Source organism: Carassius auratus, chromosome 35 (assembly GCF_003368295.1).
Source record: "Carassius auratus strain Wakin chromosome 35, ASM336829v1, whole genome shotgun sequence".
Lineage (NCBI taxonomy): Eukaryota > Metazoa > Chordata > Actinopteri > Cypriniformes > Cyprinidae > Carassius > Carassius auratus.
This window is the reverse complement of record NC_039277.1, coordinates 5516546-5537451: the sequence shown is the minus strand read 5'-3', so window position 1 is coordinate 5537451 and position 20906 is coordinate 5516546. Positions and strand designations below refer to the sequence as shown.

At 37.9% G+C, this 20906-nt stretch overlaps 3 protein-coding genes across 4 annotated transcripts; 1 reads left to right on the top strand and 2 right to left on the bottom strand.

Moving 5' to 3' along the window:
* Positions 1 to 304: 304 nt before the first annotated feature.
* On the top strand, positions 305 to 7636 carry ggcx (gamma-glutamyl carboxylase). Its single transcript, XM_026219457.1, has 15 exons — positions 305 to 524; positions 1090 to 1296; positions 1386 to 1544; positions 2285 to 2450; positions 2583 to 2661; positions 2762 to 2868; positions 2969 to 3132; positions 3212 to 3513; positions 3816 to 3947; positions 5099 to 5250; positions 5352 to 5521; positions 5608 to 5738; positions 5860 to 6007; positions 6645 to 6849; positions 6934 to 7636. Exons 1-15 carry the CDS (start codon positions 494 to 496, stop codon positions 7091 to 7093), a joined length of 2313 nt encoding a protein of 770 aa, XP_026075242.1. The 5' UTR covers positions 305 to 493; the 3' UTR covers positions 7094 to 7636.
* A 574-nt stretch (positions 7637 to 8210) lies between these two features.
* On the bottom strand, positions 8211 to 12625 carry LOC113054154 (sorting nexin-24-like). Of its 2 annotated transcripts, XM_026219503.1 has the most exons (7): positions 12342 to 12615; positions 11918 to 12001; positions 10429 to 10533; positions 10234 to 10328; positions 10063 to 10092; positions 9749 to 9813; positions 8211 to 9580 (listed from the first exon to the last, which is right to left on the bottom strand). In XM_026219503.1, the coding sequence occupies exons 1-7, from the start codon at positions 12408 to 12410 to the stop codon at positions 9510 to 9512; spliced, it is 519 nt and encodes a 172-aa protein (XP_026075288.1). In that variant the 5' UTR covers positions 12411 to 12615; the 3' UTR covers positions 8211 to 9509. The 2 variants fall into 2 exon arrangements, with proteins under 2 accessions (XP_026075288.1, XP_026075289.1); XM_026219504.1 differs by lacking the exons at positions 8211 to 9580; positions 9749 to 9813 and adding an exon at positions 9820 to 9971 and having other exon boundaries at positions 10019 to 10092; positions 12342 to 12625.
* A 954-nt stretch (positions 12626 to 13579) lies between these two features.
* Positions 13580 to 20130, bottom strand: LOC113054132 (protein-lysine 6-oxidase-like). The gene is made up of 7 exons (XM_026219480.1): positions 19297 to 20130; positions 18671 to 18779; positions 18115 to 18252; positions 16442 to 16598; positions 14646 to 14741; positions 14440 to 14555; positions 13580 to 14349 (listed from the first exon to the last, which is right to left on the bottom strand). Exons 1-7 carry the CDS (start codon positions 19913 to 19915, stop codon positions 14343 to 14345), a joined length of 1242 nt encoding a protein of 413 aa, XP_026075265.1. The 5' UTR covers positions 19916 to 20130; the 3' UTR covers positions 13580 to 14342.
* Between the last annotated feature and the right edge of the window lie 776 nt (positions 20131 to 20906).

Here is a 20906-nt window from a genome sequence, read left to right as displayed (position 1 = left end):
ATGCTCTGTCTACATTCTGCACCCCCCCCCCCCCCCCCCAACAAACAAACAAACAAATAAAACAAAAATAAACGAGAACCAAATACTAACAGGGGACGTCCAGTGTTTGAAAAGTTTACTGCATAACATAAATGGTTTTGGTCTTCAGCTGAGATATTATCATTCACTCTAAAATAGAAATGAAAAAATGTTGCAACCCAAATCAAATCACAGCCAGTCGTTGACGTGCTCATGTTTGACCTCTAGAGGCGCTGCTCGTTTCTGCGCTCCTTCGCTGGTCAATGTGAAGCAGCCAATCAGCGTTCAGATGTCCTCGCCGTGCGCGTGCCATCTTCGGAGAGCCGACCTTCCAGGACGCTGTGCGTCTGTTTGACACGTAACTCGCTCTCACGCGCAGAAGTCTACAGATGAATCGGTTGTAAAGGTATTTCGCTCGGTAAGGCTGACAAACATTTTGTAACGTTTAGCGCAGACTGGTTTCATAACCTGCAACATGGAGCCGGGAGCGAGTGACGCGTCAGCAGGTAAATACTGTATTACTACAGTAAAAGTGGCATAAAGAGATGCATAAAAGACTACCGAACGACGATGCATACTTGGACATTAGGTTTAATATGCATCTGATTATTTAAGGTTTACACATCGTTTGATTAATTAAGCGTATTAAAAGATAAATGTAAATGGATGTTATCTGATTCATTTACGCTGAGTAGAGAATAATTCACGTATTGTTCTATGAAATGTAACTTATAAGAAAGAGGCGCTTATTTATATATCACAATTCATTCAGTTAAGAAAATGTTAACATAAAAGATTAAAGCTGTAAAATGAATGTGGATATTTGATCTAAAAGAACATAAGAAATAGTTTAGAATGATTTGAGTTTGTATTGAAATCTCTGTCACTGAAAGTTTTGGTAAACTTGAGCAGAAACTCTACAGATGAGATGCTCTTGTTTTTTTTTTTTTCTCTCAGGGTAAAATATACTGGAGAGGTATACTAAGTTTCCTTTTGCTCTTAGTTTAATCTCATTGCTGTCTAGGAGAAGCAACGGAGACATTAATGAGATTTCATTTGTCTCTTCCACAGGTGCTCCATACGTGGAACCATCCAAAGGGAAGAAAAAGAGCAGTAAGGAGAACAAACAGGAAACCCTGGCCCCATCGGAGCACACCAGCACTATGAAGCGTCTCTTTGGCTTCGAGAAGGAAGACATCTCCTCATGGCATCGGCTGGTGTGTCTCCTCAATCGCCCCACTGACCCGGCCTCATTGGGCATTTTCCGTTTCTTATTCGGTGAGTGCTCATACATGGCTTATGAGATTTTACAGCATCCATAATTCTGAATAGTGGTTCAGGTGTTAGTGTGTGATGTGTTTTCTCAGGAATGCTGATGGCGCTGGACATCACCCAAGAGCGAGGCCTGAGTCATCTGGACTACAAGTATTTAGATGGGGCACCGGTGTGCCGCTTCCCCCTCTTCAACTTCCTGAAGCCCCTTCCCATGGACTGGATGTTCTTTGTGTATTTTGTGATGTTCCTTGGTGAGCTCCTCGAAAAAGTCTATATGAAATACAACAGTAGCTATGTCTCCGTCCAAAGACGGACTGGAATATTGCATAAATCATTTACCAATAAAGCACCGTTTCCATCCAACGAGTCAAAAATCGTCACGTCCTAAAAAACTGGTATTAAATATCTCTAAGAAAACTAGCAGAAGCCACTGAATATAATAATTTTCATATGAAATAAATGACTTGCGCTTCAGAGAGAGCAGACGTAACACTATAAATTTGGTCATTGCTTTTAGAGGTGCATGCCTTCTGTTTGGGAACGTAGTCTTGTAAGACAGTAATTATACAGAAATACTTTGATGGCAGACTTTCTTCAGGCATTTCAGAACCACCAAAACAAGTGGAAAGTCACATGAATTTTTCAATGCACATGGTGGAATTTATTTGGTAAATGTGTTTCCATCGTAGTTCGTGAATTTTCTTCTTATCGGATAAAAAGTGTATCCTATTCATATGTTTTGTATGCGCATCTTGGCGTTTCCATCCATAGTTTTTTTATGAAATAATGCAAAATGTGCATAAAAATAGGTGGAGGGAAACAGCTAGTGATTATCCATTTATTCCTATATGGCCTTGTTTCTGGAAGTATGTTTGATAATCATATTCACTGTATACATTTCTAAAAATGTAAAGTTTTTAACTTTCAACCAAAAAGCATCCAGCTCTGAGATTAATCACAAGACTGATATCCACTTGTGTGTGTTTTGCAGGTGCTGTTGGTATCATGCTCGGCTGTTTTTATCGCCTTGCCTGTCTGATGTTTATATCCACTTACTGGTACATTTTCTTCCTGGACAAAACGACCTGGAACAATCACTCTTATCTGTACGGACTCATCGGCTTCCAGCTCACGCTCATGGATGCCAACAGATACTGGTAAAGTTAGAGTATTAGGACACTCACACTTAAAAATATGCATTACACAACAAAACATCCAACCAGAAGGCATTTATTTAACAACAAAATAGCACAAGTGCACTTCACAGGAAGAACGTTGTCTTAATGCAGGTCAATAGATGGACTCCGAAACCCCAGGAAGAGGAACGCCCAGGTACCGCTGTGGAACTACACTATGCTGAGAACTCAGGTGAATCTCGAGTTAGCCAGAAATATCAACTCTGTGTTGTAGATTATCTACACTGAAAAAATGATGAATAGATATACTGAATGTGCATTGCCTTTGACAGATTTTCATAGTGTACTTTATCGCTGGAGTCAAGAAATTGGATGCTGATTGGGTGGAAGGATACTCAATGAAGTACTTGGCGCACCATTGGTTATTTGAACCTTTCAGGTGAGTACATTAGCCACCAACAATATCTGCCCTTGTATAACAAGTTGTGTTTCTGGATCAGCATCATGTTTGCTGTTATTTCTTCTTGGCTGTGTTTCAGACTGATCTTGCCGGTTGAATTGATCAGTCTGATGGTGGTCCACGGTGGAGGTCTGGTCTTAGACCTCACAGCTGGCTATCTGCTCTTCTTCGATGCCACACGTCCTTTCGCCTTCTTCTTCGTCAGCTATTTCCACTGCATGAATTCCCAGCTCTTTAGCATTGGTAAAAATGCCCCCGAAAACTAGTTCACCCAAAAGATTTGTGATTTCGAAGACTTCATTATATTTATTTTTATCCTCAGGAATGTTTTCTTACACCATGTTGGCCACTAGCCCTCTCTTCTGCTACCCTGACTGGCCCAGACGCTTTTTCGGCCGTTTCCCTGAGTTCCTCCAGCCCATACTGCCCTTCATCTCTCCTGCCCCAATTCCCAGCTCCTCCTGTGTCTACCCAAATCCACCCAGTGGGTCTAGAGAACAACAAGGGGCTCACGCTGCTTCCAAACCCACCACTCCGAGCTTCAAGCACAAGTTCAGAGCCATCTTTACCATCCTTTACATCATGGAGCAGTTCTTCTTGCCGTACTCTCACTTCATCACGCAGGTGTGTGTGCAGTTTGATCTAGAAGCTTCAGTCGATCAGAGGATACAGCGCTTTCACAATCAAAGTAAATACAGATAGTGAGCCAAATCAAATATCTGCACAAAAACCTTTGGAAGAGGAATCAAAGGCTTTACTGGGAAGAGATTATAGACTATGCCTAGAGATTTGAACAAATTTATAAGTCTAAGAAATAAATTCATCCTGCACTGTTTGTACTAAAGGCATGAATGATACTTCTGATTGTTTTATTGGTAATTACGCAACATTTCAGATTTACACAATTTAATCTCTTGGCTATACAGGGCTATAATAACTGGACAAATGGACTCTATGGGTACTCCTGGGACATGATGGTTCACGCTCGCTCACATCAGCATGTCAAGATCACTTACAGAGACGGCGTTACGGGGGATGTTGGATATCTGAACCCTGGAGTGAGTCAGTTGTATAGGAATGTTCCAGGTTAAATAAAGGTTAAGCTCTGTTGATAATCATTTGGACACATACTTAAGTTTATGGAAGTTTTTTTTGTGTATATACATTTTTCATTAACTTGCAATAGAAGTATATGGAGAGAGAAAAAAGTTATTCTGAATGAACTTTTCGTGATTATTAATTATTGTGTGCTACAGATAACTTCAATAGAATTGAAAGGGTTACTTTACCCCAAAATGAAAATGTTGTGATTAATCACTTACCCCAATGTCGTTTGTTTGTCTTCAGAACACAATTTAAGATATTTTGGATGAAAACCGATAGGCTTGTGACTGTCCCATAGATTGCCAAGTAAAATACACTGTCAAAGTCCAGAAGAGTATAAAAGACGTCATCAGAATAGTCCATCTGCCATCAGTGGCTCAACTGTTATGTTAAGAAGCGACGAAAATACTGTTTGTACGAGAAGAAAACAAAAATAACGACTTTATTCAACAATTCGTCTGCATCAACGTAGCACCTTTTTGGAGAATATGAGCTGAACGCAGGCAGCTTGCGCTCTTTTGTGTCAGCCGCACTGCACAAGGATACATTTTCTATGTGGATTTAAGCTTTGATTTGTACTAAAACAGCGCATCAGTGCATCACGGCTGACACAAAAGAGCGCAAGCTGCCTGCGTTCAGCTCATATTCTCCAAAAAGGTGCTACGTTGATGCAGACGAATTGTTGAATAAAGTCGTTATTTTTGTTTTCTTCTCGTACAAACCGTATTCTCGTCACTCGTAACATTACAGTTGAGCCACTGATGGCAGATGGACTATTCTGGTGACGTCTTTTATACTTTTCTGGACTTTGACAGTGTAATTTACTTGGCAGTCAATGGGACAGTCACAAGCCTCCCGGTTTTCATCCAAAATATCTTAAATTGTGTTCTGAAGAAGAACAAAGCTTTTACGGGTTTTGAACGACATTGGGGTAAGTGATTAATGACAAAATGTTCTTTTTGGGGTGGAGTAACCCTTTAACTTGTTTTTGGCCCACAATATTTCTTATTTTAGCACTACACCAACTGGAAGTAATTGAAATGCTGTCACAACATTATAATGCTTTTTCATATATATATACTTATCTTCTTATTTCAACATGCAGGTTTTCACTCAGAGCCGGAGATGGAAAGACCATGGAGACATGTTGAAGCAATACGCTACTTGCCTCAGTGAAAATCTGCCACAGTTCAATATCTCAGACCCGGAGATCTACTTTGACATTTGGGTGTCCATTAACGACCGCTTCCAGCAGAGGTTAATAATGCGTACCCTGTGTTCAGCTGACACTGCTAGATGATGCGAAACGATAGTCCAAGGCTTCTGATATCAAAGTTGGCTCTCTTTGTGTCCTGTAGGATATTTGACCCACGTGTTGATATCGTAAAAGCCGATTGGTCGCCGTTCCAGCCCAATCCATGGCTAATGCCGCTGCTCGTTGACCTCTCACCGTGGAGGACTAAATTTGAGGAGATTGAAGGGTCTTTAGACAACCAGACTGAGGTGGTCTTCATCGCTGATTTCCCAGGTATATGTCTGTGTGTTTTACTACAATATCTTTGCGTATTTAACCACACAGATGCTCGGTTACTACTGCTGTTGTTGCATTCACAGGCCTTTATCTTGAAAACTTTGTGAGTGAGGATCTCGGGAACACCAGCGTTCAAGTCCTGGAGGGTCTGGTGGATGTTGAAATAGTGGACGAGAAGAAGAACTACAGTTTACAACCTGGAGAAAAGATGCAGGTACAATTCTTCGTTCCTCTTAAATGAACTCCGGTTCATTCTACTGGAACATTTTCAATTCTTGCTATTATTATTGTTTTTGTCTGTTCATTTGATGTGCTAAATGTGATTGTGTATTAAGATTCCAGCTGGTGAGTACCATAAGGTGTACACGGTGTCTGAAGGGCCGTCGTGTTACATGTACATCTACGTAAATACTACTGAGGCAGAGCTTCAGAAGAACTTCACAAAGCTTTCTGAACTTCAGGAGAAAGTGCGCAATGGAACAGGTAAGGCACTTTCCATGATGTGTCAGAGTTTTGATCAGTTTAAAGAAAAATAGTTCCCATGCTTTTTGTTTTGTAAGCTAATTTTCAATTGCCCAAATTAATTAACATTACCTAATGTTCAAATGTTTGGAGTTTGTTTTTGAAAACAGTCGTGCTACTTCATAATTTGGTGTAAAGAAACCATGATACATTTTCTATTCTGTATTTATGGTGAATAATAAGTTAAAAAAACAGCTTCTACTTTAAATATTGTAAAAATAAATTTGTAACCATTATGTCTTTAGCTGATTCTTTTTAATCAGTTTAATGTATCCTTCTTTAATAAAATAACCCAAACTTGTATTTCCACTTTGATTCGCACCATTGCAAACTGCATTCACACCAACAATGTGAATTCAAATTTAATTCAGATTAAGGCAGTGTAAAACGTATGCCACAAAACAAATGGCAACAACATCTTTATTTAAAACATGAACACAACTTTACTTTTAAATAACAGTACTTGTCTATTTCAAACTCTCCCTGGCCTTCATAGTAACACGTCCCTGAACATCAGTGCTAGTAAAAGAAGCGAAGTTATTATTTTTTATGTAGCTCCCCTGAAGAAACGGATGTAACCACTTGTTTCTGTTTGTAGAAACCGAGCCTCTGCCTCCTGAGCTGCAGCCACTCATCACCGGTCTCGACGACCAGGACTCGGACAACAGCGTGATCGACCCTGTCGTGCGACTCTTCCTGAAGCGACAGAAGCGCATGCAGGAGGTGAAGAAGAGACGAGAAGCTTCTATGATCGAAAGATTCCAGAGATTTGCCTCGAAGAAATACTACTCGATTAGACGAGGGTATGTTAAGGCATTAACTCATATATTATATGCCTACAGTCACGTGACGGTTGTGAATAGTGTTATTTTGGTTTATCTTTTCAGGTTCCTGATGACAGCCATTGCTTTGCGTAACCTGGCTGTGGGTTTGCCACCGCTAGAGCAACTGACAAGAGAAGTGGCCTTCGCCAACATGAAGGAGCCAGAGACCGAGACCAGTCAGGATGAGCGTCTTAAAGATGAGGTGGGCCACGGAGAGCTGTGAGAAAACACACTTACTGAGCTGCTGGTGATCCTGCAGCTAATCAACAAATGCTTTAGTAGGTCAGTATTTTTGGAGCATTCCACAATTGTGAAAAAAAAAGTTTGTTTACACTGTTTTTTTATTATTTACTGAAACCCAAAAATCTGCCGCCTTTTACACACCCTTGTTTTGTTCTAAACCCATGACTGTTAGATTTTTATACAGTAGTCGTAAAGATTATTTTATGGTACCATTTTCTGTTTGTTTGTGTTTGAGTTTGCAAATTATCTATTTTTTTTTTTACTTCCATTGTATGGAAAAGAGCAGTGGGAACATTCTTCAAAATATCTTCTTTTGAGTTCCACCAATATACAGTTTATACAGGTTTGGAACAACATGAAAGTAAAATGGGGGTTTATATTTACGGTTTAGAATTTTCGGTCGAACTATCCCTTTAAATATGGAAGCTTCTTTCTCCCACAGAATAGAAATATTAAAGTAATTGCGACTTTCTCACAATTATGACTTGTTTTTCCTCCTCCTTAGAATTCTGCATGTGTATCAGGTCAGGGGTCCAAATATTCAGGAGAAGAAAAAATGGCTCGTAAATGGCTCACGAAAAAAATAGTGAGAGAACATGTTACAATTACATTTTGTATATTTTTATTCTGTGGCAGAAATAAGTTGCAATTTTTTGCTCCCTGGTTACTGAATTTCAATTAACGACACTAAAATTTGACTTGCTTCTTTTTTTCTTTTTGGAGTAGAGTCTAGTATTTGCTGGTTTAAAAGCTATTGATTTTACTGTAATTTTTCAAGTATTAAATCTTATTAAACTATTTTCAAATCCTCTTTCAATTGGATAAATCTTGTCTATTAAATGTGCCAAACATGCACAGGTTCTGAATGGTCTTTAATGCATAAGTTTCATTATGCAAAATGCTGCATTACTGAATGCCGGGTTTTCTGCAAAAAAACCTTCTCACAGCTTTTATATGCACACTATGAATTTGAGATTAAGAATGCAAGAAAGATGTCCAGATGGGATTTGTCTGTATGTGTAAGTTTTTGAATAAACAGTGCAACACTACCCTAATGTGTCATTATAACATGATTGAAAGATGCCAAAGTATTTAACTAATGAATGAATTAGATGTTTTATTGCTTTCAGGTTTAAAATGATATACATTTACAACTGACCTTTTCACCCTTGTTAAAGTGCATGAGAATCCAAAGTGTTAACAATAACACACACATGATGGAATGACACACTGTCCATATACAGAATTAAGACCTCTAAATGAAAAAAACAACAAATCTAGAACTGGTACATAACAAATCCTGTTTCAGTTTCACTATCAGCTTTATATCATCTAAACAGGTTAAACTTCTCAAACTGCATTATCTTCTCTACTACTTCCAACAGTAGTGAGAAACTGTTACAATAGTGTTCATGAACTCTTACTACTCTGTGAAGTTAATCACTAGAAATATTAGACTAATATTAGTCCAGATTAAACTGCATTTTCAAAGAAGATAATCCACTGAAAATGGTTTACTTAGCTGCAGGTTAGCAGCGGGGAACGCCAAGTGTTTTACTTTTATCAAACGGCTTTTCTCACAGTTTTGGACAGTAACATGATGCAAGACAGACTGGCTTTACACTGGTTTGATTCATTCAGTACTTCCCTTTTCGCTATTTAAACTGGTAATCAATAATTGCCACATCAAAAACAATGAAAATATCGTTCATAAAATAATTCATAACATAATAAAAAGGATCAGTTCAAGACTTACCGTATTTTTCGGACTATAAGTCGCACCTGAGTACAAGTTGCATCAGTCCAAAAATACGTCATGATGAGGAAAAATACATATAAGTCACATTTACCAAGAGAATACATTACCATCTACAGCCATGAGAGGGCGCTCTGTGTTTTCAGTGTGGACTACAGGAGCACTGAGCAGCATAGAGCGCCCTCTCGTGGCTGGAGACGGTAATGTTTTCTCTTGGTTCATGTCAAATTAATTTTGATAAATATGTCGCACCCGACTAAGTCGCAGGACCAGCCAAACTATGAAAAAAGTGCGACTTATAGTCCGGAAAATACGGTATTTCACAAGTCACCTCACTTGGAGTAACGCACAGTCATTGGATCAAACATCATCTGATCTCACATATGACACGAGCACAGATGTGCAAATATATGCAAAGGTACTTAAACGAAACCTTGGTATGAATGTTTACTTTGTGTCAAAATAAAATCTCAATTCCTGCAAACACGGGACACAGAAACAAACGAGTGCTGATGCCGAACTACGCTCTTAAGGCTGATAAGATGGAGTCTGTTAAACTGGTGCTGCGTGATTTAGTGTTAGTAATACGAATCCCTTTTTATCTGTGAACTGAATGTGACGTCGTCCGTAGTGCTGAGATCTACCTCGGCTGGAAGTCTGGGTAAAATATTCCACGAATCACACCTTCAATAACCATATTTGAGAATGTATCTGCAAACAATCGAGAAACAGTCATTAAATGTATTTGTAAAACTATACACAGGCATATGCAGTGTTTTTGCAGGGTTTTGTTCTTGCAGCATATTTTCGAATATGCATATTAATTCCTCTCTACCTTAGACAAAAGGAAAGAAAGTAAGCTGAAGGACAGACCCGTACCGTTGGTGCTAGGCAGCAGATAGGGATCCCTCAGGAAGAGAAGAGCTGGTTGATGTGTCAGTTTACTGCAGGGTTTGGAGAGGAAAGGTCAGAGAGAGAACGGTGACTCACAAACGAGTTGGGTTTGTGATGACGGTGATAAAACACAAAGCTGACTGGGAAATGTTTCACGCGGGTGGTGTCAGTTCCCAGCTAGCGCAATAACTTCTCAAAAGCACTTTAAGAAGAGCACTTGATATCAAAATGTCTCTGAAATTGATTGTTTTTTTACAGAAAAACCTCTTTCTTTCACTAGTATATAGTAGCCAACATACCTTGATTCCTCTGATTCAGTTTCAAATGATCTAAACAGAAGAAAGACACACATACATGTACACTGTACAATGATCTTTTTTGAATTGCTATACTAAAATGTCTTTGTTTGTACAAAAGTCTGCTTTCTAAGGGCTTTACTTCAGACACAATTACACACTATAAAGCCTTACCCGCAACTCTCCGTTTTTGGCAGTGACGGGAAATGGCGGATATTGAGGAAATCCAAGAATATCTTTGGAAGAACCTCATTTTCCATGAGTATAGTCTACACACACACACACACACAAAGAAAAGAAAATGGTTATTCCAGAAAACAGTAAAGGGCTGTTTTTCGTCGTGTCGTTTCATTTGTGAAGCATCAGAACCTGGAGGTAGAGCTCGAGTCCATGTCTCCTCTGATCAAGAACCTTGGGCACCCAGTTCCTCACATGCTTCGAAGGGATTTCTGGAGGTTTGATGATCTTTTTAAGCTATGAAGAATAAATGACAGGGAAAACCATGTTATAAACTGGCCAGAAGGTGTCTCTAGAGCTCGCACACGGGGCAGTCACGTTCTTCACGTGGAATTTCTGCATTTACCAAAAACTCAATTGCGTAAATGTCCAATTCATCTGAAACCTGACGTCAAATATCCTCTTTCTTCAATGTACACTGTCATATAGTAGCAGCACACATTAAATAGTCAACTACATTATTCTTTCTGAGCACATACAGTGAATATAAAGGACAGAAACTAGTACAGTTGTGCTGAAAACATGCAGATTTTTTTCAAAGGAACTATTTGACAAACGGTGCTTTTTCACAAGTACATGCTGTTGCACACATTCCAGAATTCCTCTGTGAAATATAAACAGCAATTATGTATATATATATATATAAAAATAAGCACTCCTTTGGAAAGACCCCGGAGCCACTGTAAGAAAACTATTAGTTAATGCGTTTAATGTCTTTGGTTTTATGAATGAACAAACACCTATACAGCATATAATTTAGTATATATTATAAAATGTAGGGTAATGTTAATTTATAAATACATTAAAATATTAAATATAGAAATAATATAGATAAATATTAAATACAGAAATGAAAACTGAAGTACTGGCAGATCTTTTCTTCCATATTGTGATATGTTTTGTATATCTAATAAGATCAATGAAGTCCGTTTTAAAATCTTTAATAAAATGCATCCTGTTAGTTATTCCATTTCTACATATTCAGACATGCTGTTTCTGCAAAGTATTAGAAGAAAACACCTGACAATTTATTATTTTATTGTAAATAATGTGAATTAAGTTCTTTAATCACATTAATCAGACTTTAAATCTTCACGATAGTTTATTTAAAGATGTGACTACATTTCGATTCAATGCTTTTCTTCTGTGCATTTTGTTTCAAAGTGTTTTTCTGTAATTCTTTCAGATCTGAGATATGATTGTGATTTCCCTGTTCATTTATGTGACTATGTTCTGCGAATAATAATAAAAATGCACATATAATACTTTATATGTATTAAATATATAAAAATGTGTGTTGTCAGTTTTTTTATTTTATTTATTTAATGGATGAATCATTCAACGCAAGATAAATAAAATGCATACAGAAAATAGATGGGGTGAATTAGCATTTCATGCAAACTACAAAATACTGTTGCTCATTGTTAATGAGGAATTAAATAAAGTCAATGTTAAAAATGTATTGCATTTAGCAGACGTTTTTATCCAAGGCGACTTATAGAGCTATAACAAGATGAATAAATGCTTTCAGTATGGTTCATAAAACATCTGTGCTTGAGCCCTAGATACTCACACTAGATTTATCGGCAAATATATTATACCATAACCACTGCATGCTTACCATTTTATGCAGAGCGTAAAATTCACTGTATCGTTTCTCGACAGTGTGCTGTCTACCACACATGAGCACCTCGATCTTAAAAACCTGGGGAGAAAGAGTGCGTTTTCATTATTATTTACATATAATGCAGTGAACAGGGTGACTCGAGTGTATCACAGTGAATTCATTTAAATACAGTCTATATCAATGCCTAGGCATCATTTTGGGCGGCACAGACGGGTCTGGAGAGGGACAATCCCGTTCAGACGCACCCGACGTGCTCTAAAGTAGTCCGTTTACTAGGTTTTGGGACACTGCCAAAACGTCTACGACTTAAAATAGACATTAATCGTCATTGACCTGTGAATCGCAATGTTTGCTGTCGTATATTTTAATGGAAGCGTGTTTACGCCGCTGGTTCGATCTGAAAACAGATTTAACTCACCGTGTAACCCTTCTCCGCGTTACTGCCCTCCGACCGAAAAGACGGGATTGACACTTCTACGGGATGCATGATCCGACGAGATGTATCCGTTATTTATGTGGCACGACAGGTCGAATAACTGTGCGAGATTTTTGGTGGGTCCTTCGCCGTGATTTTAATGGTTGTCAAGTTCACTGAGCGCCTGACTGACATGAAAAGAATTGAAAATATTCCACGCGCTTCTTCTCCATCGCCTGCAGGCGGTTCAGCGGTGAGTGCGCGGGTGCAATGCTGCCACCTGTCGTTCAGACCCGGGAAAACATCCGCAGCCCGGCGCCCCACAAATCAACATTTGGGTAGTTGAGAGTTAAGTGGTCACTATTTCAATTATTTCACTGTCTTTTTTTGCATTTTTACTGAACTGTCCCATAAATTTGTAATTTTGTGTGACAGCAAAAAATTAAGAAAGAAAAAAAATATATACAAATAGCATGAGAGAGATTTATCTTTATTATTAAACACTTATTTTCATAAAGTGTTACTTATTCAATATGAACAAACTTGCAGAAAATTATACCATCTTAAGACGAGTGATGATTTTATCCCCTGCTGAAATACTTAACTGTTCTTTAAAATATTTTGAGATAAAATAAATAAATAAATAAGTTTATTAAGATAAATACATTTCTTTCCATCTAATTTTATTCCTATTTTTATAACACTTAATAACAGTACAGTTTTTTTGCAAAACCATCAGGAAATATTTGAATTAATGTAATTATTGCATTTAAGAACACTGAAAATGTCAAGGAGTTAAACGCATCTTATTTAATTATTTAAAATTCTTCTTAAAGAGCGCTTGACCTTGTGTGACCTCTTTGTCCAGTGTTTTGTGTAGTGTGACAGAACAGGTGTCACACCAAAGGATGTTTCAGCCTTTTGTGTCACTTTATGACCTTGCTGTACAGTTAGCAAGACACATTTGCATAATTTCATTTGCATAATGTATTTTAACATACAGTTTTTAATTAAAAAAATATAATTTTGTGGTGTCACACCAAAGGGCAACAAAACGTTACACTTTTATAATGGTAAAATACTCAAACAATTCCGTTTTTGAGACAAAAAAAATATTAAGTGGGGCTAATTTTTTGTCATCTATTGAACCATTCTTGAGACAGTCACACTATAGGACAATTTTGAGATTTGTCTAAAAATGAAAAAACATCTAATAACAAAACAGTTTATAACAACAGGTCCATGTAGTACAAAGAAATGTACTTTATTTTAAATTACGACAATACAAATTATATTCATTTTTATCTTGTGTGACAGTGAAAATGCTATGCCACGTCAACAACATTTGCTGAAATTGAAGCATGAATTATGGTGTTAATTCCATAATGTGAGAGTGGCGAGACAAAGTAATTTAATGAGGATGAGTGTAAAGTATTTATTCAAGTCATTTTCATTTCATATATAAAACGTGTTGCAGTAATATGAGCATCTGTGTATAAATATCTACTAGAATACACAACTAAAGCATCGCTCTAGCACACTAAAGCATGTTTAAGGTAAAAACCCCAGTGTGGATCAATATCTGAAGCTTTAATGGTTATAATTTATCAGTCTGAAAGAATGACACCGAATGATTTGGGAATGTGTGGTGTCTATGCAAACTGTTCATCCGAATTTCTACAAAAGGAATCCAGCAACAATATGACCCTGGACTCTTTGTTTTCTCTTTTCATTTTTGCTTAGTAATTTCATAGCAAAAAAAAAAAAAAAAAAATGAATAATGCAATTGACTGTAAAACTGGATTTATGCCTCAGGTTTTTATATTATTCTGTGGCACAGTAAACATTAAAATGCCCTGCTGATTGTTGGCTCTCACAAACAGGGAAGTGGCCCTTGATCGGCGTCCGTTCATCTGTTCACTTTGTCGCAGGTTTTTTTTTTTATCATCAAAAACTTCATTTCTGATTATCTTTCCCTATTCCTTAGGATCCTTTAGCAGATTCTTAATACCTGAAATAAACAAATCATATTAATGTCTTTGGTTTAACTAGTCAATTGAAATATACAGTATACAATATCAAATAAATGAAGTGCACTCACTGTGAAATATGACATCCCGAAACATAAACATGGTTTCCGGTGTAACGTACATCACAGCGCACGATATTGTTACTGTAGTCCGACTCTGGCACCTGGTAACTGGGATTGATACTAACCTAAACCAGGAAAAGAAAAACAGGCTCGAAGTCAGGAATATGATACTGGATATTTCTTGAAAGCAGTGACTCTTGATTGAGGCAGGAAACCTTGAGGATGTAGTTTCCAGGTTTCACATCAGTAATGTCTATCCACTGGCAGTCGATGTCTGCATTATAAGTGTCGTAACACCCTGGACTCAGGCCCTGGAAATACAACAACAGTTTACTTTCAGCACAAGCACATGTAAAATGGTTACAGTACCTTGAAGTACAATGTAAAAACCAAGGATCATGGTATTTTTTTAAGTACTGTGGTATTACCATATTATACAATCATGGTACTGCCATGGTAAGTATAGGGTTAAACATGTTTCATTAGGTTCATTTGTTCTTGCAATATATGTGAATCATAGTATTGACAGTCGATTGCTTATAATAGATACGTTGGCTGTGTCCTAAAAGCTAGTGAGCTGCCTACATAGGCAGCATTTTAATGTATCAGGTGTGTTCACAGTGTAATTACACATTGGCATTTATTCTTGATCCCATGTTGGTCCCAGAATGCACTGTGAATTAAGCTAAGATCAGGAGAAATATGAATATATCTACATATCAGTATTGAAAAGTATATTTAGATCTTAAGCAAAATTGTACACTTGAACATATTTCTAATGTTTATTTGAGTAGTGCCGTTAGCTTAGCAACATGCTAACTTCAAAATCTTCAAAATCCATTGTGATGAGTCTTTAGTGAGTTATTCACAAGAAGTGCTATTGTTATAATGTACACAGATCCAAATGGGCTATATGTGAGCTTTCAGTTCAATTTAATGTATTTCTTATGTTTACTGTAGCATGTCTACTATAGTTGCTAAGCAACATGCTAATCTTAAAGACTTTTGAAATCCATTGTGTCATATGATGGGATTTTAAATTTTCCTTTATTTTTACAAGCCCTTGTTGCATAAAGAAGATCTGTGAAGTTTCAAAAACTAAAGTCTTAAATCCAAAGAGATATTCTTTATCAAAGTTTAGACTCTGCCACGCCCATTAAACTTGCTCATTCAGACACACCCCCACATGTCTACATCACTATGTGGAAATATTTGCATAATGCTGCCCAAATGTTCATGCAAAGAAAGGAGGCTAAAGTTAGTGTTGAAGCAGTCATGTCAGGGAGATTTTATTTGGCCTTCTGAAAGTAGATGCATTTAGGAATCTTTAAGATTACTTACAACAGAACAGCAACACATTTTATGCACGACCATTTCATGAACCTAGGAGAGGAGGTCATTCTGACTTTGCTACAAACAATCTGGCGCTTCTGAATCAGCTACTGTAGGTTTGCTACTAACTGTTCAAATGTGGAGTTTTGCGCACGTGTGTATGTGCGGGCGCGTGCTTTTGTGTTTATGTATGTGTGTGTGTGAGAGAGAGATTATTAACTGTCTTTACATTTATTTTAAAAGATGAAGCTCACGATTATGGAAAGGGGCGTTACATTTCCAATGAGTGCTTGGGGTGTTCGGCCAATCACAATGCACTGGGTCAGTTGGCCAATCAGAGCAGACTGCTCTTGTCAGAAGGATGGACTTTGTAGAAAATGACCCGGTTGAGAGAGACGGGGCATAGAGGAACTACAATAATGTACAGTATTTGAAAAATAATGTGTTTTTTGAACATTAAAGCATTTCAACATATTCTGTTACCCCAAATACACAAAACAATGATCTTTAAAAAAGCATCATATCAACCCTTTCATTTATGTAAATGAATGTATTACTTATGCAAAGTACCGGTATTGTTTTTCATGAGCAGCACTATTTTTATAACATACAATGTTCCAAACAGGTATGTAGTTTTGGAGTCATAGAAATAAATACACAAATAATAAATGAGAGTGACCTGAGTGTGGGAGGTGCAGGCGAATCGTCGGTAGTAGCCGTAGTCACAGGACGTGTCCTCCAGACAGAAACTGGCCTTGTGTCCCTCTGCTACTCTTCTCTGAGAACTGGCGTCCAGCAGGTCATAATGACTGAACTCATCCATGCTGTGGTAGTGCCTGGAAACAGCGAAGTAAATCAGGTTATCATCATGCATCACTTTCAACGGGTGCTTTTCAGGTTTTGCCTGCCTCTGGGAATATCATTGCTAGCTGGGTTAGTTAATAGGATTTAGAATGCCTGCCATTCATTTTTTGTGCTTTAATCCAATTAATGAATTTCCTAAACACTGGGACATATATCAGATCTTCAAGAAGAAAAGAATGTCGTGCGGAGCCTTTCCAAAAGAACTCCACAGCTAATGTGTGAGCTGGAATTTACACCACGCAAACCTCTGCTTATTTCACCTCAAATAGTCTCAATGGAGCCAGTGAAATTGTGAAAGAGACAGTTTAACCAAAACATGTAATTCTCTTATAATTCACTTCACTTTTTTCATGTTCCTACCACAAAAGAGACCATTTAAGACAGTTTTTCATGCACCCCCCCCCCCCCCCCCCCCAATTACAATAAATGGGGACTTTCTAGCTTCAAATATAGCAAAACCACCATTAAAGCTTTTCATTTGAGAATCACTGTTACTGAGTTATTGCGTTAAATCAGATCAGTCTGACTTGTGAGGAAATCATTCATATTTGTAAATAAATCTTTCAAGATGGTTTCTGTGAACTGGAGTATTTAGACCAGATTTGAGAACTGAATCAAAGATTCAATGAATCCTCAAAATCCAACTCAAAAGACCGATTCATTCACAAATCAGACATTGCTACACTCAAGAGACTAGCAATATTTCTTGCTGACTTCTTTTATAATGTTTTGCATCAGTCTCTATTCATTGCAATGATTTGGAAAAAATGACCAGTACATTCTTTAAAATTTCTCCTTTTACGTTCTACAGAATAAAGAAAGCCATTTAGGTTTGGAATGAGTAAATGACTCCACAAAGTCATTTCTGGGTGAAATATTCCTTAAAACAAAGTGGAAAAACTCCAGCATAGCCACAAATCACTTCATGAAATCCTATTGGATGGTTCAGTAGCACCCAGCTTTAAAAAAATAAATAAATAAATATGTGCAGTATAAAAAATAAATCACAAACAGAAGACATTCTTATTATGGCACATCAAATAAATGCAGGTCAGCACGCAGACCTTACGCCTCATTTATGCATAAGACCTGAAGTCATTGTATACACTGGAGCTTGTCCAAATGTAAGCTGTAGTTGATGGTGAGGCACGGCTTACTTCAGGACAAAACTATGCAGTGAGCCATTACTCAGTCGACTGAATTATAAGCAGCAATAGTGGGCCTCTGCAAAGTGTTTTCATTTAGACAAGACCACAGAACCCTTTTTTTCTGTTAAAAACAGCACCACCAGCACCAGATTCAGATATCAGTCAGATACAACACTCAAGTCATGATAAAGCTTCACAATCTTGCTTTTGCCTAAGGAATTCAGTTCATTGCATCATATCTGCTCCCTTTAGAGTTCTTAACAGTGGTCTGTGATGCATTACTAAACATGCAGCATCAGAAAACGATGCAAATGCCTGGACCTGTCAGATTCGGACTTACTGGTGGCAGCTGTGCCATTCCCAGGTGTAGCGCGGCCTGCTGGGAAGAAAGTCGGAGGTTCCTTGGTTCTTGACTCGCTGCGGGAATCTCAGCAGCATACGCGTGTCGTAGTCTCTCACGCTGGATCTGTATGCGCTGCTGCTCGACAAAAACAGCCTTAATGGTTACAAAATATCAGACATTTCTCAAATTGTCCTCCTAACAGCTTCAAAAAGTGTATTTGTGGCCTGTGGCCACACATTTCCAAAGTAACTGGTCTGGACTATTCTTGTGTGCCCCAGTAATGTGTTTCACAGTCATGCATGTGATTAATCTTTATGTGAAATCTCTTTGCAGAGTTCCTCACTTCCCATCATGGCAAGACTTTTCGTTTAATTCCTTCCCCTCTCACAGAGCTGGTTTGAGTTATAGGATGTTCCTACCACATGGGATTTAGGTTCTCATGACTCATCTGTTACACTTGGAGGAGTGCAAGAGTGCCAACTCTCCTTGTCTGGTTGCAACACTGCACCAAAAATCTTGATTACGTTCTTCTGTTTTATATCAACAACAATACCTCGCCAAGCAGTTTTCCTCAGCGGCACATCTGAGATTGTACATTGAAACTCTCTGCACGTACGCAGACGCTTGGATGTTGTATGGGTCTCCAACAAGATCAGGCAAACCTAAGAAACACTGAAATGTTTTATTAAACGATACAAGAAAATGCACAGGATTCAAAGTAAAATTCAAGAAAGTTATTTAAAAAGATCTTAACCTGACCACCTGCAAAGTGGCCAAACCCCTTTGAAAAACCATCAGTCCACCCCTGACCAGCAAAATACCTTAATCTTTTTTTTTCCCCTGCAAGAATGCCATTATTGTAAACTAACAGGTTCAGTTTATGCAATTAAAATACAATAGAAGGATCCAATGGAGTCCTATTTTTTTTCTTTGGAATTAATAGTTTGTGGTGCAGTTTTCTTTTAATCTCATGGTGGACAGATTATGTATTTTGCGAGTGGATGTGAAGCAAATAATGTTAACCCATATTATGCAAAGTAATTATCAAATACTACATTATTAATAGTCTTTTTTATTTACGAAGTTGCTAAATCCACAAAAATTATAAAGTTTGAGTATGCATGATGAAAAAAAGTCAGACAGACAGAGTCAGACAGACAGACTTGATTCGATCCTTACCATGCTGGAAGTATCTTGTGCCATATCCCGGGCGCGGGGCAGGACGGGGTCGCTCGTACGTATCATAATAGTTATAAAACGGGTTGTCCGGGTCAGTAGACTTGTATGGGTTGTAAGGATCATCTCCAACCATCATTGCATCGTCCAGCGCGGGTCTGTCGGTGCCGTTGACTGATGTTTGCAGCTGGTCTGTCTGATTCCTTCTCTCGTGTGATCCTCTGGCGCGCGCTCCATCTCCACCTGATAACCAGCTCAAGGCACCACCGCGCGCGCCGATACCTGACTGCACACGCGCGGACCCGCGGCTCTGGGAGGGTCGTAATGAAGCAGCAGCAGCTGAGCCGTCGGCTCCCGTGGCTGCTTCATCATCGCGGACGATGGCTATCGGCCTGGCTTGCGTCTGCTCTTTGTTCCCGTCTCGTTTTAACGGGGGCTGATATTCCGAGCCTTGACTTAATATACTAAAGAGTTTGCCGTTGTGCTGCCATTGTAAGGTTTGTCTGAGAGCTGCCGCTCCGCTGTTGCCCTGACGCTGAGAATGACCAGTTTGTACAATGCAACTTAATAAACACACATGCGCAAATGCGTAAATTAAGGTGTCAATTAAACTCGTACCCATTTTTTTATGTTAAATTAACTTCTCCAGTTCTTCTTCTTAACGACGTTCCAGTAGCCTGATTTGGGGTGAAAGAAAAAAAGCTAAGATGTGCTCTTTCATAAAGCTTGTTTGAAAATAATCAATTAAGTTAAATCAAGTGAGACTTAGGCTACATAACGGAAATGTGAGATCTCAGTGCGACCTCCTATTGCTCTGCGCTTGGACTAACTGATGAGCAAGTGCAAGAGGGAGGAGGAGCTGACTTTTTACAGTTTCTTGTTATAGGCTACAAGCTCCGTGTAACGGAAAAGCCCCGTTCTTATGAAACTGTAAAACGTGAGATTGAACATGTTCAAGAAGACCGAAATATGTAAAGAATTTGTAAAAAAAAAAAACTCTGAAGCTGCTGTCATCGTAACAGACTTTACATCAGTGCAGAAATATTTGTTGACATTTCCCTCAGTATAATGCATTCCCATACACACACAATTAATATTAAAGAAAAAATATTCGATATAATAAAAAGAGAAAAATTATAGTTTAAAATGCATGTGCCATGTATTGTTTTAAACAGCATTTAAATTTTCGTGTAACCATGAAAACGGATTTATTGCTCATTGAATGCATGTTTGAATATATTTCTTTTTAATAAAAAATATTTTGCAGTATATTTAAATAACTAAAAAGAAACCAAACTTACATTTATTTATTTATTTTTTGTATACATTTTCTTTTAAGAATACAAAACCTTTTATAATTTTATAAACCGATATAGTAGCCTATTAAAAACAGTTGTACATCATTAAGTTTTCTTCAAAACATTTTTTTAAAAATATATGTTTGAGGAAGATAGATGTGGTTTTTGGATCAGCATTTTTCATTTCTTTTCTGTTCTGCGGTGACGACTTAAACCTTTAAGAGGCAAAAAAAAAAAAAAAGAAACACCTCTTGGCAAAATGTCTCCATGTATCAATGTTCTAGAGAGAGGCCTGCAAAGTATGCAAAACAGATT